Raw genomic sequence first — 26311 nt, forward strand, 5'->3', positions numbered from 1 at the left:
ATTCTCTCAGCCCTTCCTCACAGGAGAGATGGTCCATCCCTCTAATTAACTTGATGACCCTGCTCTGCACTTGCTCAAACAGGTCCATGTCCTTCCTGGGTCTCCAGGGCTGGATGCAGCACTGCAGGTGGAGTCTCACCGGAGCAGAGGGGCAGAATCCCCTCCCTTGCCCTGCTGACCATGCTGCTTTTGGTGGACATGTTTGACTTTCTGGGCTGTGAGGACAGATCCTGTCCATTTAGGGGGTCTTATTTTTCTTTTGTATGAAACCCCCATTTCTTGGCTGAAAATCCTTTGGACAGTTAATTATACAGCCTTTATACTGGTACTCTGGTTTCCTAGGAACTTGTGTAGTGAAAGGGCAGGGTATAATTTTATTCCACATGTTCTGGTTGCAAATAAACCCTGGTGGTGCATAAAGACATAGAGGACACTGGTGAAAGGATTCTCTTCTAGTGGGAAGGAAAAGGTGATGTTTTACTGCCATCTCTGCAGCTGTTACTTTGACAATGGGAATCATTACGGATATTGATTTTCCTGACATTCTGAGGAATAAACTAAAGTCCTGTACAGCTGTAAGCAAAAGGCTGCTGCACATTGGACAATCTCTCTCTTTTTGTAAATAAGGCCCCTCTGACTCTCTGCAGCTGGACTAGAGGTTAACCTGTATCATGCACTCGTTACAGATTACACATCCACTTAGATTTGGAATAATGCCTTCAGTTAAAGTTGTCATAACCCCTTTGTGGTTTATTAAAAAAAAACAGTTAAAAAAATAATTCTACTCAGTTTCTTGTATCCGTATTAGCTCAACAGGGATAATCAAAAGTTAAAAACTTGAAGTCAAGAATTCAGCTGGTTCTAAACATTTGTACAAAGTATATCCACTGAATAAGATGCTTCCTGCTCTTACATCCGCCCCTCTCTGGGCAACACTGAATTTTGAAAATGTATGAAAAGTAGATCACCAGAGCAATTTCTTTTCCCTCGAAGATGTTTGTCTGTCTGTGCTATGAGCTATAACTCTTCCACAGATAAAATCTGTAGTGAGACTGGTCCATAATGACAGAACTTCTCCTCAGGTGCCTTTTTCCTCCCCAGCCCTCTGCTAGAACAAGCCAGGTACCCCAAGGTGAAAGGGCTTGAGGCTCTGCCAAGTCAAGATCAAAGCAGCTTTAGTCACTCTTATCTTGAGGAAGGGATCTGCAACAGAAGAAACACCTTTGGCACAGACCAGAAAGGTGGGAAGAAAGAGGACCAGGATTCTAGCAGATAGCAAGTCAGCAGAAGGGATGAAACACAAAATAGGAAAAAAAAGTCATACAAAAACTGAAATGCATAAAAGAGGCAAATGCTGCAAGGAGCCATGAAGGCAGAGATACAACATTCTTTAAGAGCTGTATGCGATGTCCAAAGAGAAACACTTGTTATCTTGATCTGCAAAGGGAGTAGGCAGAGCTACTTCACACTAATCCAAGTTGACATTTCCTAGGAAAATTTAGATAAACATTTTTCTTCTTTCAAAAAAGCCTGAGATAGAGAGAAATATTAAACTGAGGTAAAAAAATGGACCATAATATTCTGCTTCTACATACTATCTAAAAAGTAGCCTCAGGAACACACACACACCTTTAGTGGAAAACTCAGAACAAACTCAGCATCCATCAAAGCTTTTCTCTTTTGTGATCATGTATTTCACAATCAATACATTTCAGATTAGGAAGTTCTCTTTATTCTAAATTTAGGTCCTTGCAAAAGGGCTTGATTGCCTCTCAGTTCCCAAATATTTATGATGGAAGTAAAAATGTAAGCCCTGCTATGAAGAGGTATCCAAAATTATCAGTGGCTGACCCTTGTAGGTCATACTTCCTTCACATACAGAATTAAACCTTTTTCCCTTTCACCATCTATTTCCCCCTTCCTCTCTCAATTAAACTGCCATCTCCTAATCTCACCATTTGGCCTTTCACCCCCTTGAAAGCTCACAATTCTTGATCTTCTTAATCTAGGATCATTACCTTCAATCACTCCTTCAGGCAACTGAAATCTTTTTTTCACAGAGGGATGCCAGAGGCCTACAGATCTTTTGGGTCGATAATATTGTTTTAGTTCTGGTGCCAGTTGGTTTTTGACTAAACTGTGCCTAGTGCTATCTTTTGCTGATTAGATGCTCCACAGTGATCAGCAGAAATTTGCTTGGACTGTGGTTCCTTCCAAGTTGAGTCATTTAGTGGGGAGATCAAGGATTAATTTAATTAAATCAACGACTACTTTCACACTGTTAGGGATCCTGCTAAGATTAATGAGGACTAAGGTTAATGAGAACCAAGTTTTCCTTTCCTATGTCTTAGTATCTTTAAGATAGTACCACTCACCAGACTTGCCTCACTGCAGCTCCCCTCATATCCTGTACACCGTCCATTATACATATATTTCAATGTCTTATCCATTTGCTTCTCTGAAATGGATCATTCTGAATTTTCCTGCATCTTTTACTGAGTACAAGCTTTTCTGCTGGCCCATTTTGCAAGGCTCCTTCTCATTCATCTATTCCCTGAAGCACCAACCAAAGTGGTTGCACAAAATACACAAATTTCTCTTTGTGTATAATTAACCTACTGGACAGTGCTGTGGTAAACACACATTTAGATAAACACAAATTATTATTGTTTTAACCCATGTCCTCTTTGCTCCCCTGTTGTCTTGTTTTCATAGGGCCCACTGAAGCACCTACTGCACTGCCAGGTTCTGTAAAAAAGAAAAAAATACTAAGATAACAAATCTTAGAAACAAGGAAAATCTCAAGGCATACCAGATTGCAATGTTTGAATGCAATTTTTTCAGAAGCTCTTCCTAGATTTTTTCTCCTCTGGCACCGTGATGATAGTAACAAATGCTAGTAACACCAGTTTCAGAAGTCCTGTCCCAGAAGCAGTACCATTGATGTTACTGATACACTGAAAGAACAGAAAACAACTTCACAAGCAAATGTATTTCCTGAATGCTGCTGAAGCTTTGGAAATGTGATGCATTTCTCTGAATTTCTCTAGCTAAACTTTCTCATTATTTGTTTTTACATATGTTTCTTACCTTTTAGAGATTTTTTCATATGTTCAGATTTTCTTAAATCCAGTGTATAAATCCAGCATAATTCAGAATTATAACAAGGAAGTATGAGGAGAGAAATATTTCAAGAGACCTAAGAACAGATTTGTGTATTACATGTGGTTTAAAAAAAAAAAAACTGTCAGCAACTAACCACACAAATTCACTACATTTTTAAAATTACAAATCTTAAATAGAAAGCACTACACACTAAAGATTTAATAACTCTATTACTTATTCATCTAAAATTTTCCAGTCAAAAGATACTATCTTAGCAAACATTTAGCAAAGTCTCTTGGTACACTACACATAATTGGACTAATAATTTTTCTTTGGGTTTTTATGTTGCCTTTTGGTTTACATTTCCTAATTTCTAAAGGCTTTTCAAAACTTTCAGAAAGTGCAAGATCCTGAAAATTTTATGTAAAAGTACTCTTGGATCCCTGTGCTTTTTTTTTAAAGAGAATATGGAACATATTTGGGAGGGGGTTAAACAAAGGAATAAATGAACATTATAATACCAGTACCAGCTATAAAAATGTTACTCCTGATCACCTTGTGTTGTTTCCAAGGGCTTTGAAATTATTTCCCTAATGAATCTTGATGGATTAAAAAGAAAAATAAAACCATTAATAAAACCATATATGCTGTGTTCTCTTGAAATGCACTGGCTTATCAGCATTACAGATGCTCTTTAAATAGCAAATGGAATGCACCCCTGGTGTCAGCCATACTGAAAGCTTGTCAGTACTGCCTTCCTAAAATGCTCCATCTCCAATCCATCCAGGTAGGCTACAAGAGTCTCCCTAACCTAGTCCCTTGCAGAAGTTATCAGTAAAAATGCAAATGAATTGTGATTATGACTTTTTTTTTTAAAACAAAGGTAACATCCATTCCTGCAGAGGTGCCACCTATCTAATCAGTTTGGTCAGGCTATTTGTACACGTTTCTTCTATGTGGCATAAAATTTCCCTAAGGTCATTGGAGACATTGATGCCTGGTAAATTGCCAGTAATCAAAGGTTGTTAAGTGCTTGCCAGCTTCCTTTCAAGCCAAGTCTATCTTTATCATGAGGCAGACTTATTTCAGCAGCTAGAGACCATTTATTCATAAATGGATCACACTCAGAAATAATGCATTATATCATTAAAATATCCATACTGCTGCAGAAACATTTGTTCTAAAGCAATCTCATTTTTCTGAAATAACACTGTGGCCAATGAAAGTGAAATCCTGTCATGTCTCTGTAACTCTCCCACACATGAAAGGCTTTGTTTCCCAGCTCCTCCCCTCTCCTTTGAGCCCTGTCCCCCAGGGCCTCTGTTTAGCTTAGATTCTGGAATATATGCAGGAAAAGAGATATTATTTTGGAGTTTCAGTTGCACTTGGAGTTTACTTCAGTTTCTCCAGATGCTCTCTCCAGTTATAGTACTTTGCTGGCCACAAAAAAAAGGCCAGTTAGCCTTAAATGGAAAACATTTAGGGTAGATAGTGATGAGCTTTCTTAAAGATACAAAGATTTTCTTTTCAGACATCTTGATTAAAGCCATAAAATAATAAATTGAAAAAAACTGAACAAGTCATTAATTGGGGAAATCAGTATAGCTCCACTGAAATGATGAGCCCACATTACTTAATTCCACCCGTGCACTACATTTAAAATATGTTCAGGACTACCTGGTATTAAAAAAAAAAAAAAAAACTGTGAAGAAATTTCATAGTCTTTTGAAAAAACGTGTCAGATTTAAATGCTCCCGGAGAATTATCAGAAGAAGATACATCTCTCCAAGCTATCAAATTGTTCATAAGTTTATTGGCTGGAAAAGATATGCTTGCAGGAAGAATAAGAGAAATTCTGAATGGTAAATTAGTAATGAAATACTCTTATCAGTGGAAACCTTTGGAGAACACCCAAGACAGACTTGAACTGGAAGGTAGCGATGACCATTTATTATTTAGAAAACTTTTGCTGAAGGAATCCTGTGCAAGGACTGTTTTCTTTCCCAACAATATCTGAGTAGCAGTCATATGGACTGCTTTTTGACAAAAACTGCTAGAGTTTACTACTTGTGATCAGCTACAAGTAAGTGGAAGGCTTCCTTTGGCAGTGTAAGGTGCTGTGCAATATGACTCAGCAAGGCCTGTAAAAGGCATAGATTTTCTTTGCCCTAAGAGCAGCCTTGTTCCCATCAGACATCTCAAAATCAGACCACTGAGATGCAGTCAGACACTGAACGATATAACTCTACCAATCTGTTCTGCTTTAGCAATCTTCTTTTGCCTCTCTATTCTGGGCATACAGTGCTGCTTCCAGGACTGACAGTTTGGGGCCAGTTACAATCAGCACCTTGAGGGCTGCATTTATATTTGAGGCAGCCATTTTCTTCTTTTCCCAAGCCCTCTTTCCTCATGATAAGGCTGCAAATAAATGATGCTGTGAGCACCACATCTGGGAAAGCTGAGAGTTTGCAGTGGCTGGGCTGGTTCTGTGTACTGACAGATAAACAAACCTGAAGTATCCTTATACCAGAACCTTACTTCTTCTGTTCCTGAGCACACCATATCTTCAAATTAAATTTAAACAATACCTAAACAAACTCACTTATTCTAAAATCACTAAACGACAACTCTGTGGACATATCCCTTTAAATTATTTGAAAGATCTCTTCAATAACTTGCAGCAATTGCTTAATATATTGGAAATCTCACAATTTCCCCAGTGCACACATCCTGAATGCTACAGGACCTCATTCCCTCTTAAAACTTTCATATGACCTGCAACTACAATATGCTGCCATAAAATAGCACACTGGTACTAGAACCATCCTCTGGATGAAATCAATGCTCTTTGTGCATAAACACAGCTTAAGGAGAAATAAACAAAACACAGTCACTGCACTCCCTTAAAACAGGATAGATTGCACACCAGTATTTTGGTTAGTCAGCCACCTCGCTGCAATCAAAACAAGCAACTTAATTATAAATGTTATTTTTGGAACCTGAAAGGAGTTACAGCACAGAGGATGTCATCTATCTTCATTTATAGTGCTTTCATTTGTAAATTCATCTTTCAAGCAAAAGCCACATATTCACTTGATATAAATTTATACTCCCTCTTACCTTGAACAGTCTCAAAGTTATCAGTCACATTCCACACATCAGCATGAACTGAGAACCATTGACACCCTTCCTAAAGTGTTTTAGAGGCCTCTCTCTCCAACAGCGTGATAGGTTTGAGGGACCCATCATAATCATCAGTGTGATGGAAGTCTGTGTTACCCTGAATAGTGCCTGTGCCTAAAGTACCAAAATATTGTAATGTGTGACTTGCACTTCTTGTTTCCTCCCTCATGACATGTACAATACCATTCACTCGCTCACTGTGGAAAGTTCACATGATTTCCACCACAGACTTAAAAAACTCCAAAACCACCCAACTGATTTCTTGTCAATTTTTCTCTCCACTCCTCTGTGTCAGGAGCACTGCAAGATCTTTTAAGCTGCACTGCAGGGAGTCAACATGCTCTTAGGATGGCAGCATACCAGTATTAATTTGACTAACCTAGTTCAGCATGCAGTATGCAATTATTTCCCACTCTCCTCCTGATTTTTTCCCCAGCCTATTTTCATTTTAATTTATATGTTGGTAAAGATTCTACTTGTAAAAAAGACAGATAGTCCACAAGCCTTCCATTATGCTGCAGCTGCTGCTGTTACATTTGTCACTAAAAAAAAATCTCACCTTGTGTGACAATGGGATTTGAATCACAATTGCTAAATATATCATATATAGAAATTTGATTGCTTTGCTTTATTTTTCCTGAAGGGGGAAAATGTGAGGGAAAAACCATACAGTTCATTTCATGCTTCACTACAGTGTAATTCTAGACCCTAAGATTTCGACCATTCCTATTTTGGTAATGAATGGAATGTAAAAGGGAGGTATTTAAAATTAATTGCAGCAGTTCTGAGGGTTAAACCTGCTTAACCCAACCTTTTATTAAGAGAATGTCAACAGAGCATATATCTTGTCTAGGCAGTGCTGGGACATCATTATTCTTCTACCAGCATGTTTAATTCTAAAACCTGGGATTTCTTCAGGTTCCTGTTGGCGTCATGCACACCATAAACCCATCCCAAATCATAGCATCTGTTCCAAGCTACTCACTACAGCAGGATTTGACCTGAGAAACTCTAGAGTTTTGTTTTACTTTATTAACTTGGAGTACTTTTAAACAGTTTTTAAACAAAGTTTTTCCCTTGACCAGCAAGGGAATTTTCAGCCTGAAGTTCTCAGCAGCATCCGGTGAGGCTCTTGGCCAAGTTGTCCAGATACTGTATATCCACAAGGACAGCCTGCTGGCTCTTGCTGTGGCATTTTCTTAATCCTCAGAACAGATTTCCTGGATCTAGGAAATTTAATTCCTGACTCCTTTGACCCAGATGCTGGCAAAAATATAGTCTGCAGTCTGTACGTAAATACGTGTGTTCAATTTTTTTTTCCTTCTAGGAACTGGCCTTGCTGTTAAATTTTTCTAAAACAGTCATATTAATATGTTCAAAAATCCACTGTTGAGTTTCAGATAAAGGATCACATCTGTTCATGAAAATCTTCTTCTCAGCTGGGTTGCAATCTATGCAGCTGCTGCTTACCGGATGGAACAAAGTTTTGTCCTACAGGAATAAAAAAAAAATAGAATTAAGTAGCAAATGCCAAATCATTGGAAGTGTTCTAATTTTACAGAACATGGATTAAGAGAGCCCTGTTTGAAATGATTTTTTGATCTCTGTGCAGTAACCTTGTGTAATAACAACAGCTATTATTAGAAAGCTGTAGAGAATGGAATTTTCTTCCCTTGGGCTATTATCCTTTATGAAAATGGGGATTCAAGAAAGAGGGAGATATCTTCTGGTCTTTGACTAACAACTGCATAATATAATGAAAAAATAGAATGTCTTTTAATATCTCTGCATTCCACGCATTTGCTTGAAGCCCATTTAAAGGTCTGAACCTGAAAAATGGATTTGTTTGGGGCTCTTTTAGAGAAATCTTGCTCTTGACAGGGTTGTGTTTCTTGGCAGGGGGAGCTTTAAAATCTTCAACTTGGTGAAAACTTTAAAAATGAATTATTAACTGAAGTGATGGACAGATGGACACAGGATTGATGTTCTCATCCCATTCAATGCCTGTGGCCTTGCTAAAACCAGCCACTGAAATACGCTCTCTCTCCCAATAAGATGGAAATTCTAACACTGATTTAGCTCCATATGGAGATTTTTTGAGGGCAGGCATGGATTAAGTTGCTTAAAAAAGCATATTTACGATGATTAGTTTTATTAATTTTACTTCACAAAACTGGAGTGAATAGTAAGTAACCTGATGTGAATCTTCGTGAAAGCAGTCAGTTGAGCAGGTGGTGAGTTGGGAAGTTTCAATATACTTAGTTGATGTAGGCAAGTGTTTTTAGAAAGACAGATGTGGGAGTCATTAGATGGTTTGCAAGTTTCCAGGGACTATACTGCATCTGTTGAAATAAATTTCAGATTACTCTTGGTAAACCACATTCAGGCTTTTCCCCTCCATGCCAATGATTGCCCTGACACTATTTATATATGTTTAATACTAATCCAGGATCTGCCTGCTTGCCCAGTTTGTGATAAGAAAAAAATCTACTTGTCAAATTGCAATTGATTAAAAATTGACACAAGTACTCTGGGTGCTGAGCAACAATCATAGAAACTTATCTTTAAAAATACTGCACATTCAAAAAAAACCACCAACAACAAAAAGTACAACAACAAACAGAAACAGCAGCTATTTAAAACCACTTTGAAAATTTTTTTTTTTTCATTTATGAAAGATTAAATTCACTGATTTGTGGTTTGTGAAAAAATGGTAAAGTACAATGCCTCTTTTTAAAATTAATATATGCAACAAAGAACCAAGTCAAAAGTACCTTGTGCTCTGGCTGAGGGGGATGGTGTTACATCTGCCTTTCACACTGTTTTACTTTCAGCACTGGCCTTTCCCCAAAAGCAGTGGATGACACACACTCCCCCAGCAGACTGAAATTCAGAGGCATGCCATCAAAGCTGACAGGACCAAATCAAATGGGTAGAGGCCTCTCTCTCATGTTCTACAAGGAGAGCAGGCAGGACACTTCAGCTTGCAAGAAGGGGGTAGCTGTACTGTGTACAAAAGACTACAGTGTCCCTACTAGGATGAGGTGGGCCTGCAAGAACTGCCAGGCACCCCAGGGGGAGGTACAGGCATCCACCTGCACCTTGCCAACTCCTCCTATATAACGAGAGCTTGATGCAGTGGCGCTGTCCAAAATCAGGACACAGTGACTGTGCCATGGCCAACCTGCCTGATATGGGACCTTCAGGAAGGGGACATAAGGTTTTTCTTGCAGTATAGCTGGGCATAAGGGCCAGCCAATGTATTAGGAAGTCAAAGTTGGAATGCTAGAAGTTTTAATAAGATAGCTGGTACAAGAAGAAAGGAAACAACTTCAGCACAAAAAACTTGCTATGAAAAACACTCAAGCCGTTCCAGAGAGCTGGCAGTCTTTCTTACAGAAATATCACAGGCAGGCAATTTTTGAGCGAAGCATTATTGCTGCTTTTATTTACAGAGTCTGGTTATTAGGATAGAAGAGTGTCTTTTAAGAATAGGGACAGAGTTACCACTCTGGAAAAACTTCTGACTGACTTAGCAATATATAAAGGCCTATTAATTTATCACCTCAATTTCTCTTTACACCAATGTTGAGAAACCACAAGCACTCTTGTGGAGACATTTCTAACAGCTGAAAACAGCAGAATATTTTTTTTCCTTCTGCGTGAAGGCAAGCCTGAAGATTATTTGCAGAAGGAGAAACTCCTCCATCGGATAATTGGTCTTGACAGTTCAGGGGGGTTGGCAATGACACACAGAGCCTTTCATTTCTTATAGGTCACTGCTGTAACTATGGCCAAAGTCAAGAGCAACTGGAAGTCATTATCAGCTGGTAGTAGTTTATCTGAAATCAGTTGATAGCTCCGGTGCAGCTTCAGCAGGACTGAAGTCCATATGATAAAAGCCACTCTATGATATGTCTTTGTCTGTCTGAGGGAATAATCTACACACCTCCTGCATGGCAAGTGAACTGACTCTTACAGTTTGTCCCTGCAGCTGTCAGGAGACTGTGAGTAAACCCCTGTCTTCCGAGTACAGTTCTGATGCTGTCAGTCTAGCATAATCACTAGGCTCAGGGTAGAATTATCATATAATGAAATTGATTTTGCACAATTGTTTCTTTTTAGAGACCTACTAAATCAGCCCTCTGTTGGATACTTCTGCTCTACAAATAGCAGTAGAGGATCTGCGGCACATAAACTGAATCACACTTTATCAGAATCAGTGCACTACCTGTCAGGCTACCAGAACGATGCTACATTGAAAACCAGAGGCATATTCCTTCACTATGAGGAACAGAAATTTGTAGGCACTGCTCATCACTGGCTCTGGCATGCTTAGGAAACAGAGTCAAAGAAATAGCTTTAGCTTGGGAAGCTAAAATCATTCTCCCAAATATCTAATAATTACAGGCTATTTACATTTATCTATCTAATATCTTACATTGCTCCAATATGGTGCCAATATTTTTTGTCCTGGCATTACTCACATTCTTCTATTTACAATACAACCCACAGCAATGTTTGCAGTACTGCTTGGATTTATTCTGCTCCATTGCTTCTTACAGGGTTTTCTCAAAGGTATACTTGGCTGTAGACCAGTATTTCAGATTGGTCCTAAGAAAATTGATTACTTAATATTGCAGACTTATGAGACTTTCAAATAGCTGCCCAGATGTAGTTTAAGCAGTATGGGAATAAGAACAGTTTTTTGACACATGTTTATTAGTGGCAGTTTTGGCTTCATTCATCTGAAAAGAATGTGCTTTGCATGCTCTGAGACTGCACTGCAATGAGAAGCAAAGTGCACGTAATGGGGGTAGGCTGTAGATTTTTTCCAGAAGAGCACTCCTTATCCAAAGTAAAATATTAATGTATTCTACTTGCCACTAAAATATTTAAGCTGTTTTTATTCGCCAGGATCCAAAACCAGGTTGTTACGATTTCTATGCTGTAAGAATATGGAATCTGAAAATAGTGCCTGGCTTCAAATAGCATTTGCAGCACCTTGTAACCATTTCACTGCTGTAACTTTTTATCAGTGGCTCAAGATGCAAATAATCATGAGACTCATCTTTAAATGAATAAAAACCTCTTATCTTCTAGTTTTATAGAAATAATATGAGAGCATGATAAGAAATGCTTCATATTAGGTTTCTAGGCTTCTTATAAGACATTGACAAGCAAGGTCATTTCTCCTAAAGCATGAGAAGAATTTTTGGCAGGATGGATACATGACCATCCATTAGGAAGCTACAGTGTCTATAAGTGGCATAGAGAACAGAAGAGAGTGGCTGACCAGCTCTCTGTTTTTTTTTTAAAGGAAACATTTTAAAAAATGTTTCCTTTTAAAACTAAGAAACTAGAAACTAACTAAGAAAGTTAGTTCCTTTAAAACTAGAAACTAACTAAGAAAGTTGGTTTCTTTCTTAACTACATTGTTACTCTCATTTATTTAGGATGCAGATTTACTAGCATACCATTCCCTAGGTAAAAGGCTCTAGCACAGATCAGTTTTTGTTTTGTAGGGGGGAAGACACTAGAAGTTCTATTGTCAAGATGCTTTCAGAGCTGGAAAAGGATTATATCATATGTAAGGTTTTTGGAGGTGTAGCTGTACTGCCAGAAATCTCTAATATAAATCTGCCCTTTACCCGAGGAAACAGATTACAGGAAACATTAAAAAATACTTACTGTGTAGCAAACTAAAACTAAGCTTAAAGAAAATCACTTATATATAGTTCTATTATTCCAATGCAGTTTCTTAACTTGAAGGTTTATGCAAATTGACCAGCTTGCTGTCAGGTTGCGGTTATGGTTAAGAATGTGTCAGTACTTCCATCACAACAAAACTTTGTGGTGTTTCTTGCTGAGATGGAAATGCCTGTCCTGCACTGAGAATTTTTATATGAGCCCTGTCAGCCTCCTGGAAATTAAAAATGAAGCTGTGCAGAGAATTTAATAAAACTTACACTGTGTATTTTTTCCAAATGTCATTTTTTTCAGTACCTGCTATATTCTGTCCTCATCCAAGGTGATGAGCCTTACAGAGTGTAGCTCCAGACTTGCATTTTGTCTTATGAACTGGCTATATTGAGCAACAATGAAGTGCTAAGAATATGAAAGCTTTTTGATTTGCAGCTTGGGTAGGCAAAAAGAGAAATTGTAAGGGTTTTGAAGCAAGAAGGGATTATTATGGCATTATAAAGTCAGATAGGCAGCAATACAACCACCACAATTTATATCCTCTAAATATCTGCCCCATACATTCTAACTTTCTTACAAATAATACCTCAGCTTCAAAGGGATTACATTTCTGGAAAATCTTATGATGGATCTCAATTTGCAACATAAATAAGGTAAAAAGGCACAAGCTAATAAGTAGGCACTCAGAAAAAAAGCATCAGGAGAAACCTGTTTTTAATGGTTCTGAATTAGTTTTGTACTATATATATATTTAAACTAGAAAACAATATTGAGGTTTATCTGGCAAAGATCAATTCCTGCTTCTTTGGCCCCAGCTTAAACAAGGTGAAGGGCAAGGCACAATGGTCAAAGGAAACTGGAGCATGTGTGAGAGAAATCCTCAGCCCTTCAGAGAAATCCTTATTCTGAACGAAATAGTTTACTAATGAAATCTTTAATCAAGACAACTTGCTGATAAACTATTAAAAAACCATAAAAACAGCAACAACAACAAATCAGTAGCATTACCAGGACTTTTTACCACAACTGAAACTCTGACAGTTTCTAGCTTGACCTCCTGTTTTCAGTGATTTATAAAAATGGGCTGAAATTCAGCAGATCAAAATAGTTTCTAAGCTGCTTATCTTTAGTTTATAAACTCCTGCCTCCTTTGGGCTTACAGCAGTGCTTTTAATGCTGGGTGAGTTTTTGTTTTTGTTGGGTTTTTTTTTGTTTGTTGGTTTGTTTTGGTTTTCAGGGGGAGATTTTCCTGCCACTTATAATCTTTAAAATGTAGTAAAGTACATTTAACTCATGAGCAGCATGTCTTGCTGCTGTCACACTGGATGAAAATATTTCCAAAGTGCCTCTGTTAAAATGACACAAGCATCTTGAAGCGCCAGAATGGTAAAACACCTTTCAGGGAACAGATCCAATACAGACACCCTCTGAGCTGGATCAGATCCATTTTCATTTAAATTTGACCTAAATATCTGAATGCTCAAAAGGAACATGAATATGTTTACAGAGATTACCACAAAATTAAATTGGAATAGGATGTGGTGGATTTTAAAACAGAACTGCTTTGACAGGAAAGCACAAGCCTGTGCTAAACAGAATAGAGGCTCAAGACAGTCTGAACCTCCAAGAAGCCCACAGTGACTCTGACCTTCCTATAGCTCCAGTGCTGGTTTCCCTTCATCCCGTGACAGTCATACAGTGTGACAGGGCTGCTGTGCGAGATGGCGTCGAAGCAGAACTTCCTGGTGTGAAGTGGCTCCCCAGGGCGGATGTCTTCTCTCCAACCAAAGGTGAAGAGCTGGGAAAACAATCAGGCAATTCAATCATATATTATTAGTGAAAAACGTTTGAAATAACACACACAAGTTTAATGCAGGATGCCCTTTTTGCACACCCCAGGTGCTGGTTAAATAGGTCCTGCCTGTGTACGATTCAGTGATGCCAGCTGCCTTAATTAAAGTGCATCAGTGGCCATATAGAACATATCCCAGGAAGGCACAATCCCAATGTCAGGGAAGGAAGAAATCTCTAGTGACACAGTACTGCAGAGAGGAGAGGAGATATGCTGCATTAAAGCCTTCAGTTACCCCAGTTAAAGCAGCACCTGTATGCACCAGGATTCCAGCTCCGGAGGACTCAGGAAGTGCCGCCAGTGATGTTCCTTTAGCCCTCATTTGGGTCTGAACAAGCTGCCCAGAGAGATTTTCCCATCACAGCCTCTCTCCTGTGTTTAATGAGCAGTTTCCTTCTGTTTATAAGGGACACTGTTACCACAGCCTCTCTCAACTGTCTTTTTCCCCCAAACAACACATGTTAAATGATCTTCATCTTTCTACTTTGAAACATGTGAGCTACAGGCAGCTTGTCAACCCCCTTTTTCTCACTGCCTGAGAGGAGTCATGGAGGGTCACAGTTAATAGAGGAATCCTTCTCAATTAGACACCAGCTGTCTGAAGTGATGCTGTGACACTGCAGTCTTTCAATCATCAGATAAAGGTGACAGTTCTGACAGCATCAAATTTAAAGACGTGGAGTGCATTTTCCTTTCCATGGACCTATCCTTGCAGAAAAGAGGTTGCAGGCTGTAAATTACTACCTAGAAGCTCTGTCAAGAACTGTGAGGTTATTTTATTTTCTTTCTTTTTTTTCATTTTTTGAGTGAGTGCTATTCTTCAGCTTTCTGCATGACTTTTGATTTGCCATAGGAAAAAAAAAAAAAGAAACTAACACTGAGAAAGTGAAGCTCTCTTTAAATGAGCAAACTTTGCTAGCAGAAACTGTTCAGCTGAGATGGTTCACGTGCAACTGCACGCAAGCTCATTATCCAGAGAAGCAGCTCCCCAGACTGAATTCAGACTGTCTCCAACACCTCATCTCAGCTTCCTTTTCATCCTTATCTAGCACCCTGCTCCTCCAGTGTGTACATTCCCTGATAGAACCAGCTATAAACTAAAGCTTAATAAATATCATGTGGGTCTGATCCTGAACAATTCTGTAGTGGTTCCCAGGTTTTAACCTTTTCATTGCTATAGTGATCTTCTTTCCATAGTCTTCCTAAAAGAAACACCTCTTAAAAATACTGCCTCGTCAATGCTGCACCATCTGAATACCATATTTGAAAGATCTTAGTGTCTCTCTTGGCTTATAGGCCCTAAATACAAGCATATATCAGGATATTTACCTTTTTTTTTGTGTCTTATTGTAAGCCCTTGTTTGCTCTGTTAGCTGCTGTTACTCCCTATTTATGTCTGCATTATAGGTGTTCTAGAGAGTGTTTTCTTAATCTGTCTGTGTGTCCTGCTTATTTCTTCCATCTCCCAGAGTGCCTTTTACATTTATCTGCAGTAAAATGCAGTGGACAGCTTTACCCTTGTTTTCAAAGCAATTTCTGCTTTTCAAAAGGTTCAATCTTATCCCACTTTTCTTCATGTTTCTTTGAAGCATCATCATGGACTCCCTACAATAACATCATTTCACAAGCAAAGATAGAAGTAAGATTTGGTACAGAGAAAAAACAATGCTGCTGTTTCTACAGGAAAAGAGAAGCCTAAGACAATTTTCCTTTAACGAAAAGCCAACAAAAGCCATTTTCTTTATCTTATCCTTTACCTTTCTACAGACACATAATAAACCTAGAGTTCAAAGTGATGAATAACAAATACCTAGAGGAATGGTGTGGAACAGTGCTTCTGTGATATTCTCACTCTCATTAGTACTACTGCAGAGAGAGATTCTATTTCAGGACCAGCCTCATCTTTCCCAGTGGGTGGTTCACCAAATTTCTCATTCTGTGCATGAGCTGTGAGCTGAGGGACCAATTCTTGCTGCTCTCTGGACCTTGGCCTGAGGACTAGTACCCCACTGAATGCATCGGTACACCTGAAAGAGCTCAAGCCAGCCTTTAAATCAAATGATACTGACCCAAACTATTACTTTGCTCTTTTCCACTCCTCTGTGGTTTCTGAAGACTGCCAGGGCTGTCTCCTGTTTGCAAGTCAAGACATAGTAACAGCAGAGGGCTTTTATTCCCTTCCACTGAAAATGAAGATCTGTGGAATACTAGATATCAATGCTTAGACTAGCTTAGATTCTTTTTCCTCCTTCTTTATCCTCCCATTAAAAAAAAAAAAAAGTTTTATTTTTAAATCAACAAGTATGTCTTCTCCCTAGTGATATTATAAACCCAACCTTTTTAGGCACAGGAACTCAGTTTTAGGACTAAGAGAGAAAAGAGAAAAAAAAATCAGAAAAAAGGTTATACTTCTCTATACACCCAAGTGGTATTAAGATCTTGCAATTACAGACACAACATGAAGATGTACAATCTTTCCAATCTCATAATTCTAAGCTTTCCTCTTTTAAACAGCAATTTCCCTCTAGTTAAAACTGAATCTGGCCAATATAAATATTATATCCCTGCTGCATAATGTCCAACAATGCTACATGTTATAAGCTGGAGCCCTGAGTATATAATGTTCTGCCTTGCCAGCACTTGTCACTTTGGATTTCATTGCTCCTTCGTTAGGAACAAACTGTGTCAGATTTTACAAGAAGTGGCTGAGCCTTTTTGTACCCTTTTTGTACTTCATTCATTTCTGACTGCTTGTTGATTTGAAACAAGCTGCACAAAATTCCCAGACACATCATTAACAGCAGCCTGATTCTTCACCTGCAACACATGGGGCTGCTGTTCACTGTTCCCTGCTGGACCCAGAAATCCTCTGTCCTGGCTCAGTGGATGCTCATTCTTCTCTTTTGCTTTCTCTCATACCAGAGTCTGTAAAGCACAGTCCCATCATCTGTGTTTGCAATCAAGCAACCCCTCAGCCCTCATGCTTTGCCTTTTCATGTAGCCGAGCCCTGTCATGCAGTAACTGGGAAATACAGCTTTCCATCTTCATTTACAATTGGCACAGGGCCTGAAGAACGATTGCCTGATAGAGCCATTGGCCTGGGACTATCTCTAGGACAAAGGCCCTTTTGATGCCATTAATGCTTTCCAGCCTGGCAACGTCGCTCAATTACTCGCTGTCTGGCTGGGGTCCGTCAGCTGGCGCTGTGCTCTGACTGTGCCATTACACTTGAGGGGACTACATGTATCCCCATCCAAAGATGAAATGCCACATTTCAGAGCTGGGCCCTGGCTTGAACTATATCTCCAAGTAGAGAAGAAAGAGCTGGGCATTGCTGAGCCATGTTAGAGATGATGCCCATCCACCCATTCCTTGGCAAGGCTGGGGAAATTGATGAGAGACAGTGATACTTGTCATTTTCCTTTGCTGCTAGTTATCAGTCCAGCAGAGCCTCAGTTTCCCCAGAAGCCAAAAGCTAGCTTTGGGAAGATAGAGATGGATGAATGCAGTGCCATGGCTTATCCTCCCATCCTTTTACTTCCCCTCTGGTTCTCAATTTTGGGGTAGTTTGCCAAAATCACAGTGACACATCCTCACTTCTCACCAATCTCCTGTTTACCAGAAAGCCTGCAAGCACCCCACAAACCTTTTGACTGCTGCTTGCCCAGGCGCTTGCACAGCCCTAAGGTGCAAGGTCATCTTTCTCTCCTGGGATCTGCTAAAGGGCTGTGCCATGGTGTCTGAGACTGTCAGGTTTTAATTCCTGCCCTGGTAACATGACATGAATCAAGTGCCACAAAGGATCATGTCTGTCTGGCACCAATGCCTGTTGCACTGGTCACATTAAGCTACTATAGCTTGCCACTGAACTCTGCAAATTTATACCAGAAGTTAGAAGTCCACCTCAGCATCAATCCATGCTATTCGACATATCATAAAATACTTGATACTTTCATTAATACTGCCAGTTTCTACTGGTGTATGCAGAACTCATCGAGGCTATGAATTCCGCGAGATCTAAAGAAGGAAGAGGAGCGCTGTGAGGCTGGCCCGGGGCTTGATGCCCCACAGACGAGTGTGACAGCAGCGCAGGGCTGGCTCTGAGGGGTGCTGGCCGTGAGCGGGACTAGCCGTGAGGGCGGCCGGCCCTGAGGGGGCCGTGGCCCTGAGGGGCCGTGGGGCGGGCGGCCGGTGCAGCGGCGGGCCCGTTCCGCTGGGCCGCGCTGCCCCCTGCCGCCCGCCCGCCGCACCGCCGCAGGGATGAGCCGCTCCCGGGAAGTCTTCCGAGCTCGGCGGCAGTGCCAGAGTATGCGCGGTTCCCCGCCAGCCCGGCGGAGACGATCTGTGCTGTCCCTGGGGCACACGTAGATCACCGAAGTGCTTGAGGCTTCCCAGCCCTGGTTCTGGGATCTAAGGAGCTGGCTGCTTGAACTCCCTTTGTACTAGCTTCACCGGCAGATTCTAAGGAAGTCACTTTGTGTCCTTAGCACAGAAGAAAGACCTTTAGATCCAGTCTGATCCCAAAGGTTGCGGGAACCTGGAGTACGCTGAAACATGGATTCCTCCCTAACATCTCCCTCCCTTCGTGTCGTTTCCCCTTTATTCCAGCCTGTACTCTTTCAAAGGATATTTGAAGTCTCCCTTTTCTCTGCTTACATTTTTTTTTTTTAATTTTCTCCTCTTTTCATCCAACTTTTTTTTTCCTTTCTCATATCTGGCAGCCTCAGCATTCCCCCTCCCTTCTTGAGGAGGGCTTGGAGCTGTGCAGATTTTAAAGCCAGAGAACACTGTGATGCGTTTAGTCTGGACCATACAAATTCTTTCAATTAACTCCCTGTACTACTGTATGTCTTTCAGAAACAAAACAATTATATTTATCTAGTTTTGGCACCCTATCCCCAAGCAGTATCTTTGGTAGCTATCTGAAGAAGTCATCTTTCAACAACTTCTTTTTTCGGGCCATGTTGTCACTTACCTAAATTGAGATAATCCTTCAGTTTCTTGGTTTCATGCACTTGCAGCTCTCCTCCTGCATTTCTCAGTATCCTCATATCATGCTTTTTTGACCTCAGCACTTCAAATACCCCTCAGAACTCCTCTCTCCTGAGCTTTTAAGTTTTTACAGTGTGGTGTGACTGCCAAGTCAATTTTTCTCCTCAGCACTACAAATCTTTTACTAATCTTGGACCTTTTCCTGTGAAAGACTTGCTCACTAAATTTGCTAATAAGTGGTTAGGTCACACTTTTCATTGGAATTCTCCTTGCTCATTGGCAAGACCCATGGTCTGTAAGTCATGATCCCTTTCCTATGGCACTTACAATGAGTAAAAATTAGAGCTCTTTTCCTCCATACTCCTGAGAACTAATAGTTTTCTACCAAACCAACCTAAATAAAAGCTTTTTTTGTGTCTTTATAATTCCTTGTCTTTTGAAATGCTTTTTTTTTGCTTGCTTTTACCCATTTATCTCACTTATGCCTCATATTTGTTTAAAATAGAACTGCTTATTGAGATAAAAGCATAAAAACAGACAATGACTGGAGCTGTAAAAGGCCTGGTAATATAGTTAAAATAGTTCCAGGTAGCTCAACCAAAATCAACATGTTTTCATGACACGGTGGTAGAGAATGGGGCCTCGAAAAGCTCTCTGGGCATTGCAATTCCTTTTGGAAATGAAGACGGCCCAGGTGGCTGTTGGAATTTCTGAAGTTATGTTAAGGAGTACTTTGTAAAAGCCATGAAGATCAGGAATAATTCAAAAATTATTTCTACACTCTGTTTTACCTTCAGAAAAAGAGAAGCCTTCAGGAAATGTTTAAAAACTGGGAAAGAGAAGCAACAATGTTGCCTTGATTTCCTCTTTGCACCATTAAAATAAATACCTGCTCATGTGACCATGTTCGCTCTGAGCCGTCCTTCACACAGATGTCCAGCCTCAGCTCAGTCCCTGTGGCTCCATGTTTGCTGTCCACACACAGGTTGGCTGCCACGTTTCGAATCTGCAAATCCAATCAGCAACATTTCACATTACACTGGGCTGCAGAACAGAGCTTTCAGCATCAGGGAGCCAGGGCTTTAGCTCTGAAGAACTTGAGATTGACTATCAGTTAGTAAAACTGGTAAGAATTACTTTTTACAGGGTAGAGAGCTGTGTCCTGGAATGAACTACTCTTTATAGGAGCAGCTTCAGAAGAAGCAAAGTTTGAAATATTCTGCTTAACAAATGAAAGGTAGGTCTTAAGAAAAATACCTTCATGCAAAAAAACTAAAGAGAAAAAGAAGTTCAAACCTTGTCTAACTGCTTCTTCCATCCTATGAGAGCAAGAGAGATCAACAGTATTAGAAGGAACTGATTTCTGTACGAGTCTCTTCCAGGCATGGGAGCAGTCAGCACGCATTAGAAATTCAGGCCTGGCCTGCTCCAGTCCATGCTCTTATTTTGACACAATAACACCCGTGTAGATAAGGTCACACGTTACTCCCTGAAGTGCATAAAATTAAAAAGTACTTAACAAGTCTGCACTGAAACCTAGGCTTTTAAAAAGTACTTAACAAATCTGTACTGAAACCTATGCTTACCCATGGAGGTTCCTCCTGCATGCCTGCTGCAAACATTGCAGGGTAACTTGTTCTTAAAAGGAAAATCTTGTTCTTGAGGCTGAAGCAACTGAGTAATAATTAATCTGTGACTATCAATCATACCAGTTATGTACTACTGCTGACATGTAAATTTTCTCTGAAACATTGGGTTGAAATGTAGATTTGCCCACTGCCACCAAAAAGAGCAAAATCCTAACTTTGTGTTGCAAATCCATGCACATTTCTCCTTAAGTTCCTTAGCTGGGCTAGTTAAAAATCCTTTAGACACCTCCATAATGAAAAGAATTTCTTACCCTCTAAATGAGATAAACAGAAACTGAGTAACCAAAGTGCACAGAAATACACACAAATTCTAAACATATATAGAAAGCAGGTGCATATTTTGACATTCTGGGTGCTACTTTGATCCTTTTTTTAAAAGAAAGCCAGATGCTTTCTAGAATGGAGATACAACTGAGTAGTCAATTGTGCTTTTTCATGAAAAATACTTTACAAGTCACTGCTGTTGCCATAATATGCCTAACAAACATACACATTGCCACTGCATACCTCACACACATCCCAAGGATGCAAAACTTCACAGCATTCCACAAAACATTGCGAGGAAGGGAAATCCTTGTGCATGCAAGACACGTGCCAGAGCTACTCCTCTCTTTTTCTGATTCTGCAGGAGTGAGATCCAGTCTATTAACCATGCTCAAGAAAGATTTACACAGATGGGAACACAACAGATAGTGAGAAAATGTAAAAACTGTAAAATGTAAAAACTCTCAGGAAAGGTTTCAGGAGGTGCATTTGTTTAGCTTAGAAAATTGCAGACTGGGCAAAAGATGGGGGAGCATCAGTTTGAACAACTGACTCCAGGAACATTTGATCCTTCACCAGGGCTCAGAGAAACATTAAAAAAAAAAAATTTGGACCAGCCCAGTCCTAGGATATTTTTTGTTTTTTCAATAAAATAAAAGTTGCTAAAGATGAGGTAAAACACTAGCTGTTCATACACACAACCAGATACAGAAATCCAGCACTGGGCAGACCCACAGTAAAAAAAATGAAAGGTGATTAGTTCTCAACAACCTTCATTTTAATATTATCCAGCAAAAGAGGCAGGAAAGAATAATGAGGGGAATAGAATTTAATGTCTCTTTTTAAAGTTTCATGTGAAATAACTTCTCCGAGTATAATTTTTTTTGGAGAATGTTCAATCATGTCTCAATGCACTTAAATTTCCATTGTATAGATAAAGATTTCTGGTCTAATAGAAAATTAAATGATCCATCAGTTCAGTTCTTACAGCATGCAAGTTAATTAAAATGGAACTGCTAACAATTGCCATTAATAATTGGGTATATTTATGTGACTCAGAATTGTAAAATGACAGTGAATACACTCCACATCCAATTAATGCTTAGTGCATTAAAAGGCTTTCATAATTTTGTCTCGATGGCATCGCTCCATCCCAGTCTCTCTCATTTGGACCGTGTAGTAAATGTGTACAGTCCATTTCTGGAAAAGGCTTGAGCTGAAGCTACATTTAGTTCCTTCACTGCTGGAATCTCTCTCACATTCTTTATTTCCTCTCCTCTTCCCTCTGCTCCTGGAAGGTTTGCTTGAGTTAGTTTTTCCTCTGTTTTTTGCAGCTTACATGTTACCTCGTCCTTTTTTTGTTTCATCCTTTCAGCTGCAGAGGGGTCATGGTTTGTTTTTTGTTTTCTGTTTGTAATAAGGCATTTCAGACAAGTCTGTGCTTTTGTTCTCTGGCATTTCTGTGTGGCCTTGGCAGTTGCTAGAAACTGAACTGAGCCATCATGCCAGAGCCAGAGCCACGGGGAACATTCTGCCAAGCATCAGCACCACACAGCCTGCAATTCCCTCAAGATGCTTTCATGGACAAAGGAAGGAAAGCAGAAGCACAGGGTTTTTTCTTCTCATTTATACACCAATATTCTTTTGAACTGCTTTGTCTCCAGTCACACAGCACAATGGATTTAGAATTTTTAAGGTTATGAGAAACAACTAGAAAACAAATAGCTAGTGATCCTAACATGTTTCCAACATTTTTATTTGTGAAATTGTAAGACCACAGATGAACAGGAGGAGATAGATTTTATCAGCCATGAAGGTAAGGCATTGAGTTACTACATACAAAACTTTTTTGCTCAGCCTTAAATGCCATCATTTGTACACACAGATAAGCATACAGAAAAACCATGTTTCCAAGAACTTCAATGTATGCACTGACAAGGATGGTAAGTGGTGATATTAAAGGCTATTTCAGAATTAGACAAATTCTTATAAAAGCACAGGATGCTCTCTCTAAGTCATCATACATAGTTAGTTCTTGAAATGCCACCCTAACTCCCTATGGGCACTGTAGTCCTTGCAGAGAGCAGACGAGGTGTAGAAGCATAGAGAATACAGCCTCCTTGAGACAAGCAGTTATACTGACCAATATTCTTTGGTAATTCTAAAACTCCACAACTTTTCCTAGGCAAATGAGTTCCTCAAGACTTGCTGTTGAGGTAGTAGCTGATGTCCTGGCTCCTGCAGCCTTGCCCCACCTGCCCTGGAGCCAGGCTGTCACCCAGGTGCCACCCACTTCACCCTTCATGGAACCTGGCAGTGGTGAGCCAGAGTGGGAGAGCCAAACTCCCAGGGGTTCTGGGAGATGCCCTGCATGCTCACCATGACATGAAATTCTCTGTGCCAAAAGCAGAAAGAGGGAAAGTGTAGCAATCTAAAGACAATTGTATGTTCAATATCATCATCTGTGAACAGTGACTGTGGAGATGGTGTTAGGACAATGCTTATGGATATCGCAACAACAGAAGCACCTTGTACTATCAGTTTATGTAATCCTCTCCCCTACATCTGATTTAATGCCTTAAATATGAAAATGGATTTAACTCTTAGAAGACATTAGCAGTACTCATTTATGTTACTTTTCTTTTGTTTGAGCAGCACTTAGAGCCAGTTTTAGTGCACTGCTTACATACTCAGATAACCCTAGGGCCACCAATGTCTATGGATCAAATATATAAAAATGAGCCACTTCTTCTGTCAACCAATACACAGTAATTTTAGAACTATTTATCCTTTGTGTGAGCCATGAGAAAGAAAAAGTCAAAGGTAAGAAGTCAAGCACTGCCAAAAACCTCACTGAAGAAACACGAGACTCTTACTCAGCGTGAGACTGATCCTGATAAAAGAATTTGAACAGTCCAGCTGTGCAGCACTCGGTCTGTGCAGGGTGGGGTCATATTGCTTTTGTTCAACAGATGTGTGACACTTGCTGGGCTCAGACTGACTCATTAAGGGTATAAGGATGACACATTTTAAAAGAAGGAAAATAACTGAAAGAGAAGTTAGTGAGCTCTTAGGCTTTCTTCTTTTTTCAAATGTGCCACTTGACTTTATGTGTGACATTTTCATGTCAGTGCTGTAAAAATCCATGAGTTGGGGGCAGAGAAAGGAGCACTCTCAGGTTCTGCAGCTTAGCACTGCTGCATTGACTGAGACACTTCCTCATTAAATTATTGAAGTTCATGTAGCAGCAAGTGAAACCAAGATTAAATAATTCCCTTTTGACTGAGTAAAACAACTTTTTTTGCACCATCTTGACTATAGAACTCATGAAATCTAAAATAAATGACAATGTCTGATATTATACGATTGATTTAATGCAAAATGTGTTTTCAAAGATACTGGAAGCTGTGATATCTGCACAATATATTCATTCATGCTGGATCACAGCTTGTAAATTCATGAGCACTGCCTAAGAAAACACCTTGTGTCAAATTCACACCTATTGTTTTAGGTAGCAGGACTTCAAATTCATACTACAAATATATAATTCCATCTTAGAAAAAGCATGGGATGTGTATTACTGTTTTCAACTCATACCAGACTTTCTAGTATATTCAAAACAGTAAGAAAAAAACCTAATTGAAAACTTTCCTCTTTTCCACAGTGGAAAAGAGTACAGTTACACCACTCAAACACAGAACTGCCAGTCTCACTAACATTAATCTATCTGGATTTGCTGTTACATTGCTCTACTGCACATATTTCAGATGTTACAAGGCAGAACAGATTATCAAGGGTATGTAGACCCTGTCAGCTACAAGGACAAAGGCACAAACACACATAAGAGATAGGGCCATGACAAATGTAGAAAAAACCCTGCTTTTTGTTTTCATAATGTCCCTATTTTCTATCATAAACAGATTTTTTCAAATGTAAGAGATTTTAAATAAATGTGTTTGCAAAAAAAGAGGAGCTGAGCAGAGGCTGTTTATGAGACGTCTGCTTTCACAGCACATGCTTTTACTAGCTAGATATCAAAATACTAGAGCCAAATTTGTCTGTGTACTTCAGCGTTTACTCCTTCTCAGACTGGCATAGGCAAGCAGATATAAAGTATTTCCAAATGGAAGCAGGGAGGGTACTAAATGACAGTCAGTGTTGGCACAGACTTTTGGTGTGTATAATCAGCAAGGTTTCAAGAGCTGAGTGATTCTTACAAAGCAGTAACATTACCGTCTGCTTCCCTCTTTCAGCTTCTCACAGTCATTGACCTTCAAGGTTTTTCAAGGTCCTTGCAAGTGCCAACAAATTAATTAAAAATTCACAGGAATGTGATAATCTCAGGAAAAACAAGAGAAGGAGGGCTGAAAGTTCTCTTCCTGTTATTTTAAAGAAAGTATGTTTTAAACAAAAAAGAAAATCTTTCATCTTCATGTCCTTCCTAAGAATTTAGTAAATGCTTTTAAGGCACAGATTTCACACCATTGGTATGATTTTGATTTACTGTTAAAATACTTGGGTTTATGCAGAGATTCTATTAATATTGCTGTGAAAAGAATGAATACCTGAATCACAAGCTCCTCCTCTAGACCCTCTTGATTGAGTTAAGGATTGTCCAGCTGGCCAGAGAAATTACACATCTCCTGATCCCAGTTCTCCAAGGACACCCATGTATAAACGTGAAAGATGGTGAAGGAAGATCACAGTAGGAGTCACAGCAATCTGATCCAGCCTGACTTCTACTGATAAATTCCTTACCTCCCACTACACATTCATCTCACAGAGTGGGCAGCAGCATCAAAAAGAAGAAACTTTAACAACAAAGGAATTCATTACTGCCAAGAAGTAGCAAACAGTATGACACATATAAATTGGAGTTTCTTTGAACATCTGTAATTGGTTGCTTATAAAGAAGAATTAAGGATTGCTAGTACCAAAGAAATACATTTTAGAAATCTCACTATGAGGTAATTTGCCTTTCTAAATATAAATTCTGGAGAATAGTAGAGGTTCCTATGTTTAGAAGTTTATGGTCCAGTCTCGGCCTCTAGGAATATGCAGACTTGTGCCTTATCTTACCAAATGTTTTGGTCAAAGTTTCAACTTCAGCCTCTGTTTTCAAATATGAAAGTTAATTTTCTGACAGCCCCAAGAATAAACACAAAAAATCAGAAAAGGCTGGAACTCACAGTACAGATAATCCTATAGTTTTTAAAAAGTAGCACAATCCACTGGAAGAGTGAAACCTTCTTTATATATCTTAATAAACTGAGAGGAAAGAGCTTTCTGCACATGACCTATCCATGGCATGAAGCTACTGTAGTTTAGGGGGCAAAAGCCACAGCAATTTTTCAGTGCAACCAAGGAAGTAATTTCTCCTCACGGCTCTCCTTGTGTTTTCATTTCTTCTGCACAAAACAAACTGTCAAAGCAAGGTTTACTACAGCTCTGCTCTTTACAAAGGTCTGAATGCAGAGCATCTTTGATCACAGCTGGCTGTTTGCTCAGCCCTTGCTCTGCAGTGATGCTTTTGTGGTGTCTCCCTCCTCTCATGAATCAATG

The 26311-nt window shown here is 39.6% G+C and overlaps 1 protein-coding gene across 2 annotated transcripts in view; it reads right to left on the bottom strand.

The window, feature by feature from the left end:
- Positions 1–7070: 7070 nt before the first annotated feature.
- The window catches only part of GALNTL6 (polypeptide N-acetylgalactosaminyltransferase like 6), a 427406-nt gene continuing 408165 nt past the window's right edge, over positions 7071–26311 (bottom strand). For both annotated transcript variants that reach the window (XM_064710656.1, XM_064710658.1), the window contains exons 10-12: positions 19726–19842; positions 13640–13789; positions 7071–7779 (exon numbers count right to left, since the gene is read on the bottom strand). In XM_064710656.1, coding sequence (XP_064566726.1) covers positions 7612–7779; positions 13640–13789; positions 19726–19842 — 435 coding nt within the window. In that variant the 3' untranslated portion in view covers positions 7071–7611. The remainder of the gene's footprint in view (positions 7780–13639; positions 13790–19725; positions 19843–26311) is intronic.

The sequence above is a fragment of the Zonotrichia leucophrys genome, chromosome 4, assembly GCF_028769735.1.
Source record: "Zonotrichia leucophrys gambelii isolate GWCS_2022_RI chromosome 4, RI_Zleu_2.0, whole genome shotgun sequence".
In the NCBI taxonomy this organism is placed as follows: Eukaryota; Metazoa; Chordata; class Aves; order Passeriformes; family Passerellidae; genus Zonotrichia; species Zonotrichia leucophrys.